This window comes from Mus musculus, chromosome 7 (assembly GCF_000001635.26).
Source record: "Mus musculus strain C57BL/6J chromosome 7, GRCm38.p6 C57BL/6J".
NCBI classification, from domain to species: Eukaryota; Metazoa; Chordata; class Mammalia; order Rodentia; family Muridae; genus Mus; species Mus musculus.
Genome location: NC_000073.6, coordinates 42,045,502 through 42,061,476, shown reverse-complemented (window position 1 = coordinate 42,061,476; position 15,975 = coordinate 42,045,502). Strand labels below are relative to the sequence as shown.

The 15,975-nt window shown below is 38.1% G+C and overlaps 1 protein-coding gene and 1 pseudogene across 1 annotated transcript in view; both read left to right on the top strand.

Moving 5' to 3' along the window:
* The first annotated feature begins 2,495 nt into the window (after positions 1-2,495).
* The window catches only part of Vmn2r59 (vomeronasal 2, receptor 59), a 47,190-nt gene continuing 33,710 nt past the window's right edge, over positions 2,496-15,975 (top strand). The window contains exons 1-3 of the mRNA NM_001105056.1: positions 2,496-2,704; positions 14,370-14,661; positions 14,992-15,798. Of these exons, the coding sequence (NP_001098526.1) occupies positions 2,496-2,704; positions 14,370-14,661; positions 14,992-15,798 (1,308 nt within the window). The remainder of the gene's footprint in view (positions 2,705-14,369; positions 14,662-14,991; positions 15,799-15,975) is intronic.
* On the top strand, positions 11,139-13,621 carry Gm7224 (predicted gene 7224; annotated as a pseudogene).

The following is a 15,975-nucleotide window of genomic DNA, read 5'->3' as shown; positions in this document are numbered from 1 at the left end:
AAGCCTGCCCCAGTGACACATCTCTACCAAGAATGCCAAACCTTGTAATCCTTCTCAAACAGTTCTACCAATGAGGGACCAGTCAATTATGTAAGCATATGGGAGCCATTGTTCTTCAAGTCAGCATATTATTAAAATTAGAACAAAATAGGTAGATTGTAGAGGGAGGGATAGATAGATAGATAGATAGATAGATAGATAGATAGATATGAACAGATAGTTAGATGCAGGTGATGCAGATGATGCAGGTGCAGCCAATCTTGGGTGAAGCCTGCTGTTCCACAGACTGCTCTTTAAGTCACAAGACTAAAAAAATGATGCATTACTGGTTGCATGTCATTTTTTTTTGCTTTGTTTTGTTTTATATAGCTAGTAAAGGAACCATCTTTACCATAGTTGATGCCAATCCTAAACAAACAAAAAAATGAAAGAAAAAAAAACAAAAATGAAAAAAGAATCTTCAAAAAATTTCCCCTGGTAATTAGAAGTAGTTTTGACTATGAAATATGGACAGAGCAGCTAAAGAACGCTAGTGAGTCCTCTTGGATCTCTCTCTGACTCTGTCATGTTTGGTGCATGTAGATTCTCTACATGTATTGGTTGGAATATCTACAAGACATGGCATTTAATGACCTTTTAAATGAGACCTAGAGGAATACAGGTTTAGACAAAGTATAAATTTAAAACTTTAAATTTACTTTCATAACTCAGAAATTCATAGATATGAGAGTAAGCATTGTATCAACATACTATGTTCTTGCTAGAGATAAGTATATGAGGTCAGACCTGCACAGTTGCACTTTAAAAGTTAGCACATGAACACATTCTTCACAGACCATCTCATCTGCTTACCAACTCATTTTTTTAAATTCCAACTCATTTTTTTAAATGTTTATCCTTAACTACTTGAAACAACAGAGTTTTTTATTCTTCTTGGATTATGATGTCTATGTCAGTAATGATGAGATTACATTTAAATAGTCACTCATGTCAGAATTGTAACAATGTTTTTGTCAGAACATGCCAAAATAATAATAATAAAAAAGATTTTATAGATGCCCAGTCCTGCTACCAGGACAATTCCTCAATCCCATGTGTTTAAATATTATGGTTATCTTCCACCAAAGAATCCTGTAGAAGGATTCATCAATGTACTTCCTTTTCTACCATTTAAGTACTCAGTTCCAAAGGGAAAAGCATATTTGTATTGAGTGGCACAAAGGCTTGCTCTATTGCACATGATTGCACTGAAATGTGATTTACTGAGAAAAAGAGCTCCATGTGCCTATTTATAGACATCAGTCTTATAATAGACAAGTTTTGTCTACTATGTATTCATTGCATATTGTTAAACTAAAGCAAAGACAGTCGTTAGCAATCCACAGTGTGACCAGTTTACATTTTTATGGTTGTGCTTTGAATTTTGCTTCATTTGAAATTCTGTTCACTCTATTCTCCCATTATTGTGTAGGTAAGTCAACTTACTGTGGGGGGCATACTTGCATTACAATATCAAAATATATAGTACATTCACTGTCCTAAACTCCTGGTGTCTAAATATAAAACCCCACTCAAAATAATTTCCCTCAGTATCTTAGGTGACAGGTCACACTGTGGTGATGTTAAATTTACATTTTATATAAATGAGAAATTCCTTAATGTTTTCAAAGCATAGCAAGCAGTGGGTGAACATATTGCTCTAGATGAAGGGATTTATCACAATGACATCTTTACTCAAAGATTAATCTTGGATTAAAGAAAAGTATAAGGATAGAGAAGTTCCAATCAGAATATAAACAGAAGACTTGGTTTTTTTTTATTGAAATTAAGTAGAAAATTTGGAAATGAGAAATGCAGCAGGACTATTGTCATTTCCAAAGTATAAAGGAAACTGGTTCTGTAGGGTTCAGACATCGTATGTTTCTGCAAATAAAAAATGTATTACAGAAGAAAATTCTGAGACAAGAAACAGTAAATAGGAAGAGTAAAAGCCAAAAGTTGTCTTTTGTTTGTAATAGCTTGGCCCACTGATTTATCCTGTGCATAAGCATGGACATTTTCAGGACTTCTTCCAATTCATCTACTATTGCAATCACTGGGGTAGCATGATTTCCTCAGCCAAAATTCTTTACTAAAAGTTTCAAACTTGGCCAAAACAGCCCAATGAGGAAGTTGATACTTTACATACTGCTGTCCTCTTGGCTGAAATCATGGTGCCTCTGGCTAGAGGAGAAGATCCAAAACATTTCCTGACTTGTTTTTGAGCAGAACATAGGGCCTCAGATGCAGAGCCTAAGGGAAGAAAGAGTTCTAAAACTCTCATTGACAGTGGAGGAAATGTCCTGAAGAACTTGTGGATAATTACTGTGACAGCTGCACTCATTAACAGTCAGAAGCACAAAATGTTCACAAACATGTGAACATATATACCTACTCTGCATCATTGGCTATGTCTCCATCTGTCTCTTGGATGGGCAGATATATATGTTAATAGGATGTTCTGGATTTTAACCTTTGTCTTCCTGTATATTCCAATTTGTTTGTGTGCCTTTACTGACAATGAATGCTATGTAATAAACAGTGAATTTTTTTACCATGAAGGAGATGTGACAATTGGTGCATTTTTCCCTCTTCATATTTATTACACAGGAAACAAAGTTCCTGATAAATATATGCCATACAGTTTCCAAGACTATCATGTACAGTAAGTACTATTATTTAATATAAGAATTCAGAATTCTTATGACTTATTAGATACAAGGAATAAAAGTCGCTGTAGTTTTTCAAAATCCTACCTTTCCATTCAAAAATCCCTTCAAGTATATTTTCTTGTGTACTTCTTTTCCTCTTTAAAAGAAAAAGTGATAATTTTGATCTTAATCATTTTCTTTCCCTGCTGTTATTTAATATCCATAATCGTTTGTTTGTCATGCATGGACCACCATATAATTTGAATATTTTCAGTGTTATGATTTCAGTGTATGGATATGTTAGTCTAAGTATTACCTTGAACTTCTGGGTTTTATTGAAGTACAGATATATTCTTGAGGGAAGAGATGAGGTAACTGAGTGGATAGACAACTGAGTGCATAGAATATTGCTAGAGTGACAAGTAATGTCTTTTCAGAAGAGGACTGTCACCATTAAATTTTGTGAGCACTTTCTGATCTAGAAATGTCTTTTTCTATTTTATTTCTTTTTTTTTCATTTAATTGTTTTGTTTTTGTTGTTTTGTCCTAAAGTTTTTAATTCTCAAACAGATGTAGAAATTGTATCTGCTTTCCATATGTTTCTAGTGTTTTTCATCCCTTATGTATACCTGCTCCAAAATACACTATCTTGGAGGAAGGCCACTTAAGTGCATTTTTAAAGTTTTCTGAAATTTGCAGTATTAAGAAAAAACATCAGAGAAGTTGATTTCTAGTAAAGTAATGATAAGAATAAAATTCTCTATATAGGGGAGATAGATTATGCTTATCCGAGGTATATATCCAGAATCTCTATGGATCTCTATGGATCAATGGTAAAAAGCTATGAAGTAGAAAATAGACCTTGTAAATGTCTGTGAACATATGAGAAAATCTGTAGGAAAAAATGGATAAGAAGACAGAAAGAAAACATACTTATGAATGTGAATTGAGCTCAGTGTCACATCGCTGTGTAATTGTTAAATCATTGGTGTAGTGTTTAGTAGAAATTCAAAGACAGTAGACAAATATGTTCAGAAGGAAAAACTCATTCATTTTTATAGTCTATATTTATATAGTCAAAAGGAAAAATCAAAGAAGTTCATTACTGGAAAGATGTATTTTCACTATAAAATATTAACAATCTTGTCTTATACAATATAAAGTTATATTTCTCTGCATACACTTACATTTGTATTATTTTTTCCCTATTAAAAGAAAAGAAAAATGGAGCTGCTGCAAGTTTTCTAGGACATTGCTCTGGTGTCTAAAAGTGAGCCAAGACTGCTTTGTCCATTTTATCCTTCTGGGTTTTAACAGTGAAAATAGTTCTACACCTAAATATATCTTTATCCTGTGCATATTTCTCAACTCTTGCCTAAGGACTTATAATTGAGGCCTTTATTTTCATGAATTGCAGCCCTGTGATCTTTCCTTCAGACACAGTCACATTGGCCATTGAGTATACTCTAAATATTTTCATGAAAGTCCATCATACATTAGGGCGGTGTTCATTTTTTGGAAGCCTAACTGTGGTGTCCACTTTATTGTTTTCAGTGATGTTTTGTCATCTAAACTTTAGTCTTTAACTGGCACTTGGGTTGTGTTTTCTAGCTCCCTTTTTCTCTGGACAATTAATAAAGGAGCTTTGATATACAAAGGTAATTTCCAGCATAGCTGGAAACACAAACAGCTCTTCATGCATGTACCCCACTTTCTGTTTTAAGAGATTTTATCATGCTTTCCTTATGTGAGTGTTGATAGCAGTCATTGTCAATACTGTGGAGATTTTTCTAGCATTTACCTCAAACTATCTATCACTTGCAGAAATAGATAAAGATTACAGAATTAGATGTAGAAAATATCTAGAACTTTGTCGGATAATTTTCTTTTAAATTAACAGATTAAGAAATCATTGAACATTTTTATGTTTTAACTTTATCTACTCTAATTGAATAAGTAATAATTCATGAATTATTCTCTAATTTTCAACGTAAATTATCTGATGTGTTAAACACATAGAAATAATACAAGAAATTTCTCAGAATTCTGAACTTATTTGCAGATTTTTATGCATGTGCTCTTAGTATCATTATGCTAATAAGAATCTTGTAAACAATCACTCATTTAAGATTATTTTTGAGTATTCATTAGCTTATACCTTTAGTAAACTATTATTAGCAATTTCTTTTTATTTTTATTGGATATTTATTTACATTTCCTGATTTCCTTTCCTGATTCCCTGCTCCTGTAAAGCCCCTGTTTCATCCTCCCTCCCCTTGATTCTATGAGGGTGTTCCTCTACTCACCTACACACACTGACCTCCCCACCCTTAATTCCCCTACATTAGGGCATCTATTGAGCATTCTTAGGATTCTCCTCCCATTGATGCCTTATAAGGCCATCATCTGCTACATATGTAGCTAGAGCCAGGTGTAACTCCTTGGTTAAAGACTTAGTCCTTGGGAGTTCTGGAGGATTACTTGGTTGACATTGTTTTTCTTCCTATGGAGTTGCAAACCCCTTCCACTCTTGAGGTCCTTTCTCTAAGTCCTCTATTGGGGAACCAACACTCAGTTTAATGGTTGGCTGTGAGCATCCTTCTCTGTATTTGTAATGATCTAGAAGGGCCACTCAGGAGACAGCTATATTGGGCTCCTGTCAGCATGCACTTCTTGGCATCCACAATACAGTCCGGGTTTGGTAACAGTATATGGGATGAATCCCCAGGCGGTAAAGTCTCTGGATGGCCTTTCCTTCAGTGTCTACTCTACACTTTATCTCCATATTTGCTCCTGTGATTATTTTGTTTTCCTTATAAGAAGGACCAAAGCACCCATATGTTGGTCTTCTGTCTTCTTGAGCTTCATATGGTCCATGAATTGTATCCAGGAAGTGTTTGGAGCTTTTGGGTTAATATCCAATTATCAGTGAGTATATGCTATCTGTGTTCTTTTGTGATTGGGTTACCTCAGTCAGGATGATATTTTCTAGTTCTATCCATTTGCCTAAGACTTTCATAAATAATTATTGATAGCTGAGTAGTACTCCATTGTTGAAATGTACCAAGTTTCTGTACCCATTCCTATTTTGAAGAACATCTGGGTTCTTTCCAGCTTTTGGCTATTATAAAAAAAAGGCTGATATAAATATAGTGGAGCTTGTGTCTGTATTACATGTTGAAGCATCTTCTGTGTATATACCCTGGAATGGTATAGCTGGGTGTTCAGGTAGTACACTGACCAATATTCTGAGGAACTGTTAAACTGATTTCCAGAGTGGTTGTACCAGCTTTCAATCACACCAGCAAAGGAAGAGTGTTTCTTTTTATCCACATCCTTGCAAGCATCTGTTGTCACCTGAGTTTTTTTATCTTAGCCATTCTGATTGGTGCAAGGTGGAATCTCAGGGTTGTTTTGATTTGTATTGCCCTGATGATTAAAGATATTGAACATTCCTTTAGGTACTTTTCAGCCATTCGACATTCCTCAGTTGAAAATTGTTTGTTTAGCATTTTACCCTATTTTTAATAGAGTTATTTGATTCTCAGGAGTCTCACTTCTTGTGAGACTTCTTTGTGAATATTGGATATTAGCCCTCTATCGGCTGAAGGATTGGGAAAGATCTTTTCCCAATCTGTTGATTGCTGTTTTGTCATATTGACCGTGTCTTTACCATTACAGAAACTGAAATTTTGAGGTCAGATTTTTGATTCATGATCTAAGAGCATAAGCCATTGGTGTTCTGTTCAGGAAAATTTCACCTGTGCCTATGTGTTCAAAGCTCTTCTCGTCTTTTTTCCTCTATACTTTTCAGTGTATCTGGTTTTATTTTCATATTCTCTAAAACAGCTGTAGAAACTTTTATCTCATATTTTTGGTGTGATGTTTAGTTTTATGTCAACTTGACACAACCTAGCATCATTATAGGGGAGGAAGACTCTATGGAGTAACTGCCTCAATAAGAACAGAAAATAGGCTGGCTTGTAGTGTATTTTCTTAATCATTCATTGATGTGGGAGTGTCCATTCCATTGGGTTGTGTTCCACTTCTGCAACTGAGTTCTTGGTTTCCATAAGAAAGCAGACTGAGCAAGCCACAGTGAGATATCCAATGAACAGTATTGCTGCATGATCAGCTCCTGTGTGCAAGGTCCTGCCCTACTTGAGTACCTGTCCTGACTTTCTCCAATAATGAACAACAATGAAGATGTGTAAACTCAATACGCTGTAATGTTTTGTATCAACTTGAGACATGCTAACGTCATCTAAAAGTTAGAACATCAGTTAAGAATATGTCTCCTTAGGAGTGGGTTGTAGGAAATCCTGTAGTGTTATTGCTCAACCCATTGTGGGTGAAGCCATTCTGAGGCTGGTAATCATGAACTCTATAAGGAAGCAGGCTGAGAAATACATTAAGATCAAGCCAGTGGTGACCTTTGTATCATCTCCTGCCTACATTTTAGCCTAGTTTTATATCTGTCCAGATGTCTTTCAGTGATGGGTTGCTATGTGCAGATATTCAGCTAATAAATCTTTTCCTCCCCATCTTGCTTTTGGTCATGGTGTTTCATCACAACGATATAGTTATTATAATAAGGAAAATAAATAATCTTTTCCTTCTTAGTTTGTTTTTGGTCATGGTGTTTCACCCAAAAATAATAACTCTAACAGAAACATTTTGTTTAGCTTTAAAGAGTGTAGTGTATGGGGAGTTAGGTGGAGTGGGAGGATGTTTCATATGTTATTTCACTGTTTTTCTATTTCTATTTTCATTTCAAACAGAGTTTCACTAACTCATGTAGCTCTAGCATTCCTAAAACTTACTTTGTAGACCAGGCTAGCAGAGATCTGTGTTCCTATGCCTCCTGAGTGCTGGGAATGAAGGCATGTACTACTATTCTCAGTGAAACATCTCCCCCACCCCTTTCTCTGTGTCTTTCTTCTTTCTTTCATTCCTTGAGACTTTTTTTTTTGTATAGCCCTGCCTGTATGGAAACTCTCTATGTACACCAACTAGCTTTGAAATTAGAAGTCTATCTGCTTTTGCCTCTTGGGCAGTGGTATTAATGGTGTGTACCACCAAATCCAGGTTTCCTGTTTTTTTAAATAACTGTTCAAATCCTTTTACAATTTTCCTGCTTGTTTTCTTAACATACAAACAAGCACATATGAAAAAGAAAGGGACAGAGAAAAGAGCCAATGAGCATGGATTTTGATGGGTAGTAATATGGGGAGAAAAAAGAAAAAAGGGACAAAAATGAAAAGTAAATCTGGTCATTATAAAAAAATAAAGATATTGCATATGTTCATGAATACATAGATACCTTAAATATATTAAAATTAATGTTTGTCTATATATAATTGAGATTTTAAAGTCATTGAATGAATAAAAGGTAAAGTATCAAGTAAAAGTGTGTTGCATTAAAGCAGTTTTAATTATCTTATATGAATTATACATATTTATAAAATACTGTCTTTTCTCAAAATATGAATTTAAGATAAATCTTGGAAATAACGACCCTATTTCTTTATCATTGTTTTATGTTGATAAGTTGGATCATGCTTTTTTTATTATGAAATATGTAGTAGTGATTGAATTGGATAATGTGTCTGTAAGCCTTTGCTTACATGTATAAAATTGACAAAATGATACACATCATATTTATATATGTATGCATTTAAATCTATACTGTATACTGACAAAAATTATATATATATTTCTTATTTCTCACAATTCTGACAAAATGTCCATCCATTAGACATACTTTTTTTAAAGATTTATTTATTTATTTATTTATTTATTTATTTATTACATGTAAGTACACTGTAGCTGTCTTCAGACCCTCCAGAAGAGGGAGTCAGATCTCATTACGGATGGTTGTGAGCCACCATGTGGTTGCTGGGATTTGAACTTCAGACCTTCGGAAGAGCAGTCGGGTGCTCTTACCCACTGAGCCATCTCACCAGCCCCCAGACATACTTTTTAAATTCTATTTTTGCCCTAAAAAGCATTTAATTTTTTACTGGTTTCACACAAAACATTAGACCTTATTTTCCCACACTTCTTCATTCTCCTATATCTTCTCTTTTGACACTTATACTCTTACCAAATTAACTTGTTTCTTGCTTCTTTTTTTTTTTTTTTTGAGTCAAGTACATCTTGTGTTCTATAAGTACTATTGTCACTGGAAATTTGCTTTGAGTGTGGTTGAATTCCTAAAAGTCACTACAATGAAAAAATTGAATATCAAATCCAGTTAATATCAAATCTCAATAGTATCTTGGCTCAGGGTGACTTTTCTTTTCTTTTCTTTGTTTCTTTTTTTTTTTTTTTTTTTTTGGGTTTTCGAGACAGGGTTTCTCTGTATAGTCTTGGCTGTCCTGGAACTCACTTTGTAGACCAGGCTGACCTCGAACTCAGAAATCCACCTGTCTCTGCCTCCCAAGTGCTGGGATTAAAGGCATGCGCCACCACCACCCGGCATCAGGGTGACTTTTCATGCCTATATTCCCTATGGTGATATTTTGTCTTGATGGAGCACACATGGTCTTCTATGTGCTTTCATAATGATGCTGAGTTCAAATGTGAAACTCTTGTGCACTGAAAGTAATGTTTCCTTTCAGTCATCTGTAAGTTCTGGTCTTTAATCTTCACACTTCTTTTCTGCCATGATTGCTCAGCCTTGTTGGGAGAGGTATGAAATCTAACCCATTTATGGATTAGCACTTTATATTATATTATTTTCTGTATTATGATCAGTCTGAGGTTTATGTATTTTGTCATTTACTATAAAAAGAATTTATGAGGAGGGCTGATTGGTGCACTAATTGATGGGTAAATCAATAAGTCACTAGTGGCTGATTTTGTACTTTAGTATAATAACAGTATTAAGATAGCCCTGTGCATTTTAACTTAACCTTATCAAAGAGGCTTGCCATTTTTATATTGCAATGCATGTTTTCTATTCTATGGAGTGAAACTTATATTAAATAAGACAGAGACTGGATCCACCTGTAACATGTGTGTTCATTTTAGTACCAAATGGCCTTTCAGATAAACCCAGTCATTGCTATATTCCTCATGGTTCACAGATTGGTGAGAATGATGATTATTTTATTTTCCTTGGTAGCAGGCATAGCATCTTACAGCACTATAGCACTATGAAATCTAGCTAGGAGAAAGAAAGTAGGTGAGTAACTGCATAATTTCTCCATGTTTTCTGAATCAAATATGTAGTGCTCTCAGCAATGGAGTCTTCCCATCAAGTCCTACAGGACCAAATCTTGTGTCTTCCTGATATATATTCTAGATGAAGAGTATGAAAGATGTATGGTATTTGACTTTCTTAATGTGACTCCAGTCCTCATTCCCTCTTGGTCAGTTCCTTCACCACATCCTAATAGCTCCCCCTTGGGTTCAAGAGAATGCCCCCACCCCACATTCCAACCCCACCAGACCTCCCCACTCCCTGGAGGGGGGTCATATCTCTCAAGGGGTTCGGTACTTATCTCCCATTGAAGCCAGACCAGGCAGTACTTAGCTCTATATGGTAGATCAGTTTATGAGATATCTCAGTGATCCAGGTCTGTTGAGACTGCTGGACCTCCCATGGGGCTGGCCTCTTACTCCATAATACATTTTTACTTAAAATATTTTCATAGCTACTCTATTCACTCCTATTTAAGTCTTTGTAGTCTCTCCTGCTCTTTATGAGTCCTGTGATTGCCATGATTTCATCCTAATAAATACAACTGTGTCCTTACATATTTATTTTAAATTATGATATATACAAGGTCTTTTGTTTTGTTTGTTTGTTTTTGTTGTGTGTGTGTTATATAATTGGAAAAATCCACTTGGTTTAAAAGAAACACACCTCAGGTCATGCAAGTTATACATCTCAGCAGGTTCCTGGAAAAGGAGTATAGAGGAGGGAGAAACAAAGACAATATTCTTTGACCTGTCATGCATGTCAGATATGTGGCATGCTAACAGCTACTTGAATGGAAAAAGGAAATTTTAGAAACCTAGTTGTGAAGTACAAAGTATCTGAGATGCAAACATAAATGTAAACCAAAAACGAAAGGAAAAAAAAAAACAGTTTAAAAAAAAAGGACGAAAATGACAGAATTCTGCAGAAAACTTCTGCATTTAAAGATGCCCTGTTTGTTTTCTTTCAAGAATTTGTAGTGGAGAAATATTCTCTTTCTTTACATATATAAAACATAATGCTGCTTTTCTATATAAACTGTGAAAATGTCTTATGAAATACTTTTATATCTGATTGAAGAACAATTTACTAAGTATAATCTTAAGAGAACAGCTTTGGGAACAGCATACTTTGACACTAAAATGCGCCCTGCTGCTCCATGGGCCCGGAGTCCTGCAACCCGAGCCAGGCCTCTGCGGGTGGGCTGTGTGCGGGGCGGGGGGGCTCAGGGTGTCCCCGTGCAGAATTGCTGAGTGCCCACCAAGGGAAGGGGGAAGTTGCCACCACTCCTCCCAGTGTTGAGTCAGCAGCAACACAAACACGTGCTTTCTAGGCCTCCCTCCCCAGCAGTCAGGGCATCTGTTATGCACCTTAAGCTGTACTGGAAACTCCAGAAGAAAGAGCACCCTCTTGAGATCAGCAGGGACACCCCGAGGATGCCTATGAGCCACAGAAAGGCCAATGGTGATGTGAAGGCCAGAGCTAGCTACATGAAACCCACTGTCCTTCCTTCAGCCTCCCTTGTCAAAGCATCATCTAGAAAACCTTTTGGGATCCTTTCTCCAAATGTTCTGTGCAGTATGAGTGGGAAGAGCCCTGTGGAAAACAGCTTGAATGTTAAAGCCAAAAAGAATGTGCTGTCTGCAGCCGTGCACCAGAGTGAGGAGGGGCTGCCTGGGACCTGGGCTATTGTTAAACCTGGGAACACGAAGGAGAAAATTGCATTCTTTGCAGTCCACCAGTATAGCAATAGGATAGGCTGTATGAAAACTAAAAGTTCCTGGCATATCGATGGGAGAGCCACTAAAAGAAGGAAAAAATCAGGGGATCTTAAGAAAGCCAAGTTACAGCTAGAAATGATGAGAGATATCAACAGCCAGTGCTACCAGTCTGAGCCGTTTGTGTGTGGCGTGGAGCACTGTTCTGTGCACTACATGAGTGACAGTGGGGACAGTGTCTGTGCTTCGAGGCCTCTGTCATTGATACAGATGGTTGCCTTCCTTGAGCAGAAGGCCACTGCTCTGCTAGCTAGCTGCACAAAAAACTGCACAAATTCGCCTGCCATTGTGAAGATTTCTGGCCAGTCCCGAGGTATACCGCCTGCACCTGAGCCCTTCTCTGCTCCGGAAACTTGTGAAGAACCCAAGGAACAAGAAAATCCTGAGACTGGTAGATCCCAGGGTGATCCAGTCGTGTCCTTGACATGGTAGCCAGGTTGGAGTCTGAAGCACCAGGGCCAGCGGGAACCCGGGAGCTTGTCACGCAATAACAGTTTCCGTCGAAATGTAGGCAGGGTGTTGCTCACTAATGGTTCTCAGGCCAGCGACAAAAGTGAAGAGGGCTCTGCAGACACAGCCGACCCTCAGGAGAATCCCTTGCAGCCAATATCTGTTGGTGAAGAACCCTCCGTAACTGAGCATCATTCTGTAGGGGAGCAGGCCTGGGATGGCACTTCTCAAAGCTGTCCCTCATTGCCAGCCACTGTGAGCTTCCACACGGACAGCACAGATCTAGAGCCGGGTCAGCAAACAGCTATGAAGAACTGCAGCCGGGATGACGTAGAAATGGTGGAGGAATTTGATGAATTGCCTACAGATGCTGTCCGTCGTATAAGAAGAGAGCTTGTAACACTCACAAAGCACAGTCCTGAGCAGAGGCAGGACCCGCTGTGCATCAGCATCACTGTGTGCACAGCAGAGAAAGACGGGCCAGCGGCTTTAAACTCCCTTGAGGAGCCTCTTCCCGGGATGCTCTTCTTTCTGTCATCTGGACAGAACCAGCAAGTGCACCCCCAGCTGAGGGAACACCCAGCACCAGAGGACTCAGAGGCCAGTCAGCCTCAAGATGCTGCTGAGGGCAGCAGTGCATGTGAGGAGAAAGATGCCTCTGCGGAGCCGCTCCTGCCAGCAGCCTCTCCGGGAGGGAGCACCTCACAGGTGCTTGAGGCAGCCACGTGCAAGAAGCAGGTGTCGCAAGACTTCTTGGAGACCAGGTTTAAGATCCAGCAGCTTCTGGAGCCTCAGCAGTACATGGCATGCCTGCCCCACCACATCATAGTAAAAATCTTCAGGTTACTCCCTACCCTGAGTTTAGCCATTCTTTATATATATATATATATATATTTATTATATGTAAGTTCACTGTAGCTGTCTTCAGACACTCCAGTAGAGGGCATCAGATCTTGTTACAGATGGTTGTGAGCCACCATGTGGTTGCTGGGATTTGAACTCCGGACCTTCGGAAGAGCAGTCGGGTGCTCTTACCCACTGAGCCATCTCACCAGCCCGAGTTTAGCCATTCTTAAATGTACCTGTCACTACTTCAAGTCCATTATTGAATACTACAACATCAGGCCAGCAGATTCTCGGTGGGTTCGAGACCCACGCTATAGAGAAGACCCTTGCAAGCAGTGCAAGAAAAAGTATGTAAAAGGGGATGTGTCCCTGTCCCGGTGGCATTGCCAGGCTTTGCCATATGGGCCTGGCTACTGGATGTGCTGCCACCAGTCTCAGAAGGGCTTTCCTGGCTGTAAGTTAGGCCTTCATGACAATCACTGGTTACCTGCCTGCCATAGCTTTAACCGGGCAATCCATAAGAAGTTGAGAGGGAGTGAGACGGAAGAGGAGTACTGAAGTCCATGGGACAAGGAGGCAAGAGGACTGTGAAACACTTGGGCCAACCTCCAGGGCTGCGAGCTCGCCCAGCCCTTCCTGAACTCTGCTCACATTATTTACAGAGGGGCCAAAGCACTCATCTACAGGTTAAGGCGCTCAGGTTTAATGTGCAGGTTCACAGCCCTATGCAAACACAACCATTATATACACTGTAAACACCACAGGGCATATCTGTCTCCAGTCACCACTCTCACGGGAACAAGCATACAGGTTTAGGGTAAGGTGCCTGGTTTTCTTTCTGAGGCATAATTCTCAAAGGTTTGCTTCCCTCCTCACTCACTCCAAATGCAGAGCCAGTGTTGGACCACCTCAGGATCCCCTTGTGGAAACTGCCTGGTGACCTCTTAATGTCCTTGATGGAGGAAAACAGGCAAGAGTTCTTCACAGCTGGATAGGTTTAATGCGAGGCACCACCATACAAAACCATGGAACTAAATTCTTGTACAGCTGAGAAACAGTTTAAAATGCCTGAGCAATTGGCCAAGATCCAAACAAGTGTTCTGGTATTTTGCAGAAGCTAACTCCTTATTTATTGACAGTTTTATTTTTCTGTGCATGAAAATTAAACAAAGCAATATAATGATAAATTAGAATTCCAGAGACCATAGTTAATGGGTGTATAATATTATTAATCTAATCTGCTTAAAAAGCCCATTCTAATTCCAGACATCCCTGAGAATATATTATAATAATGATTTCATAGAAACATTGACATTTATCTTATAAAACCACAGCAGTAAATGGAATGGTTGTATGATCTATGGATTCCTCCTGTGTAATTTTGTGAAATCTGTGCAGGTATAAGTTTAAGAACTACCAGTTTGTTCTGGCCCTGTTGTTTGCTATTGAAGAGATCAACAGGAACCCTGATCTTCTACCCAATACAACTATTGGATATGGAATCTATAATATTCCATATACTGAAAAGAATATTCTCTATCGTGCCTTTATTTGGCACACAGGGAAAATTAATTCCTTTCCTAATTTTGACTGTGGACACAAGAGAAAGTCACCTGCTATACTCACAGGACCATCATGGTCAACTTCTGCCCACATTGGAACATTCCTACAACTCTACAAAATACCTCAGGTAAGGAATGGGATGTGGGACCTAGAAAACATGTATCCTTTGTTGACATTATATGCATCTGTAAATTTAAAATAGGGTCATTGGAGTTAATCACATATCAAAGAAAAGTATGAAGATACTTTACATTAGATTCATATTTACATTACTTAGAATGAAAGTAGAGGTGGGTAAGACCAGCTATGTAATTGTAATTGGAGAAATGTCAGCAATGTTTGTGGAGAAAAAGGTAATGTGTTTACAGGACAAGTCCATGTTCATCTTGACTGTTTCTACATGTTGATTTAAGACTAAGATTGTGTTTGATGCCAATGTATTTTGTTATCTCTTCAGGTCACTTTTGGCCCTTTTGATTCTATCTTGAATGACCGAGGTCAGTTTAATTCTCTTTACCAAATGGCCCCCAAGGACACATCTCTGTCACTTGCCATAGTCTTGTTGTTGCTTCATTTCCACTGGTCCTGGGTTGGTCTGATCCTCCCAGATGACCACAGAGGGACTCAGATACTATTAGACTTGAGAGAAAATATGGAGAATCATGGCATCTGCATAGCCTTTCTGAAAATGATCTCTGGCACATGGAATGCATATTCCAATGAACAATGGAAAAATATGGAGAAGATTGAGGAATCATCCGCAAATGTCATAGTTATTTATGGAGACATTACTTCTGTACAAGGTTTAATGCGACATATTGCACAACTGTTAGTGACATGGAAAGTCTGGGTTTTGAACTCTTCATGGGATGTTGATACCCACTCTGATTATTTTATGGTAGAGTCATTTCATGGGAGTTTAGTTTTTTCACACCACCGTGAAGAGATGGTTGAGTTTATGAATTTTGTCCAAACAGTTAATCCCTACAAATACCCAGAGGACACCTATCTTCCTAAGTTTTGGCATTTGTTTTTCAAGTGCTCATTTTCTGAATTTGATTGTCAACTTTTGGAGAACTGCCAACCCAATGCTTCTTTGGATTTACTTCCAAGACACCAATTTGAGCCAGTCATGGGTGAAGAAGGCTACCATATATATAATGCTGTGTATGCAGTGGCCTATAGTCTCCATGAGATGAATCTTCAACAAATACAGACCCAACCATATCCCAATGGAGAAGAAAAGGAATTATCCCCTTGGCAAGTAATGTCCCTTACTTTGTTTTATAATATTAGCAATAAAGCATTTTATTATGTCTTAAGGCAATCAAATTGAACATCACATGTTTTAGACTATGCTGTCAATAAGCAATGGAGGGAATATTGTTTCTCTGTCTTTAGTAAATGCTAAATCCCAAGTGTTCCTTATAAACTGAGTGCC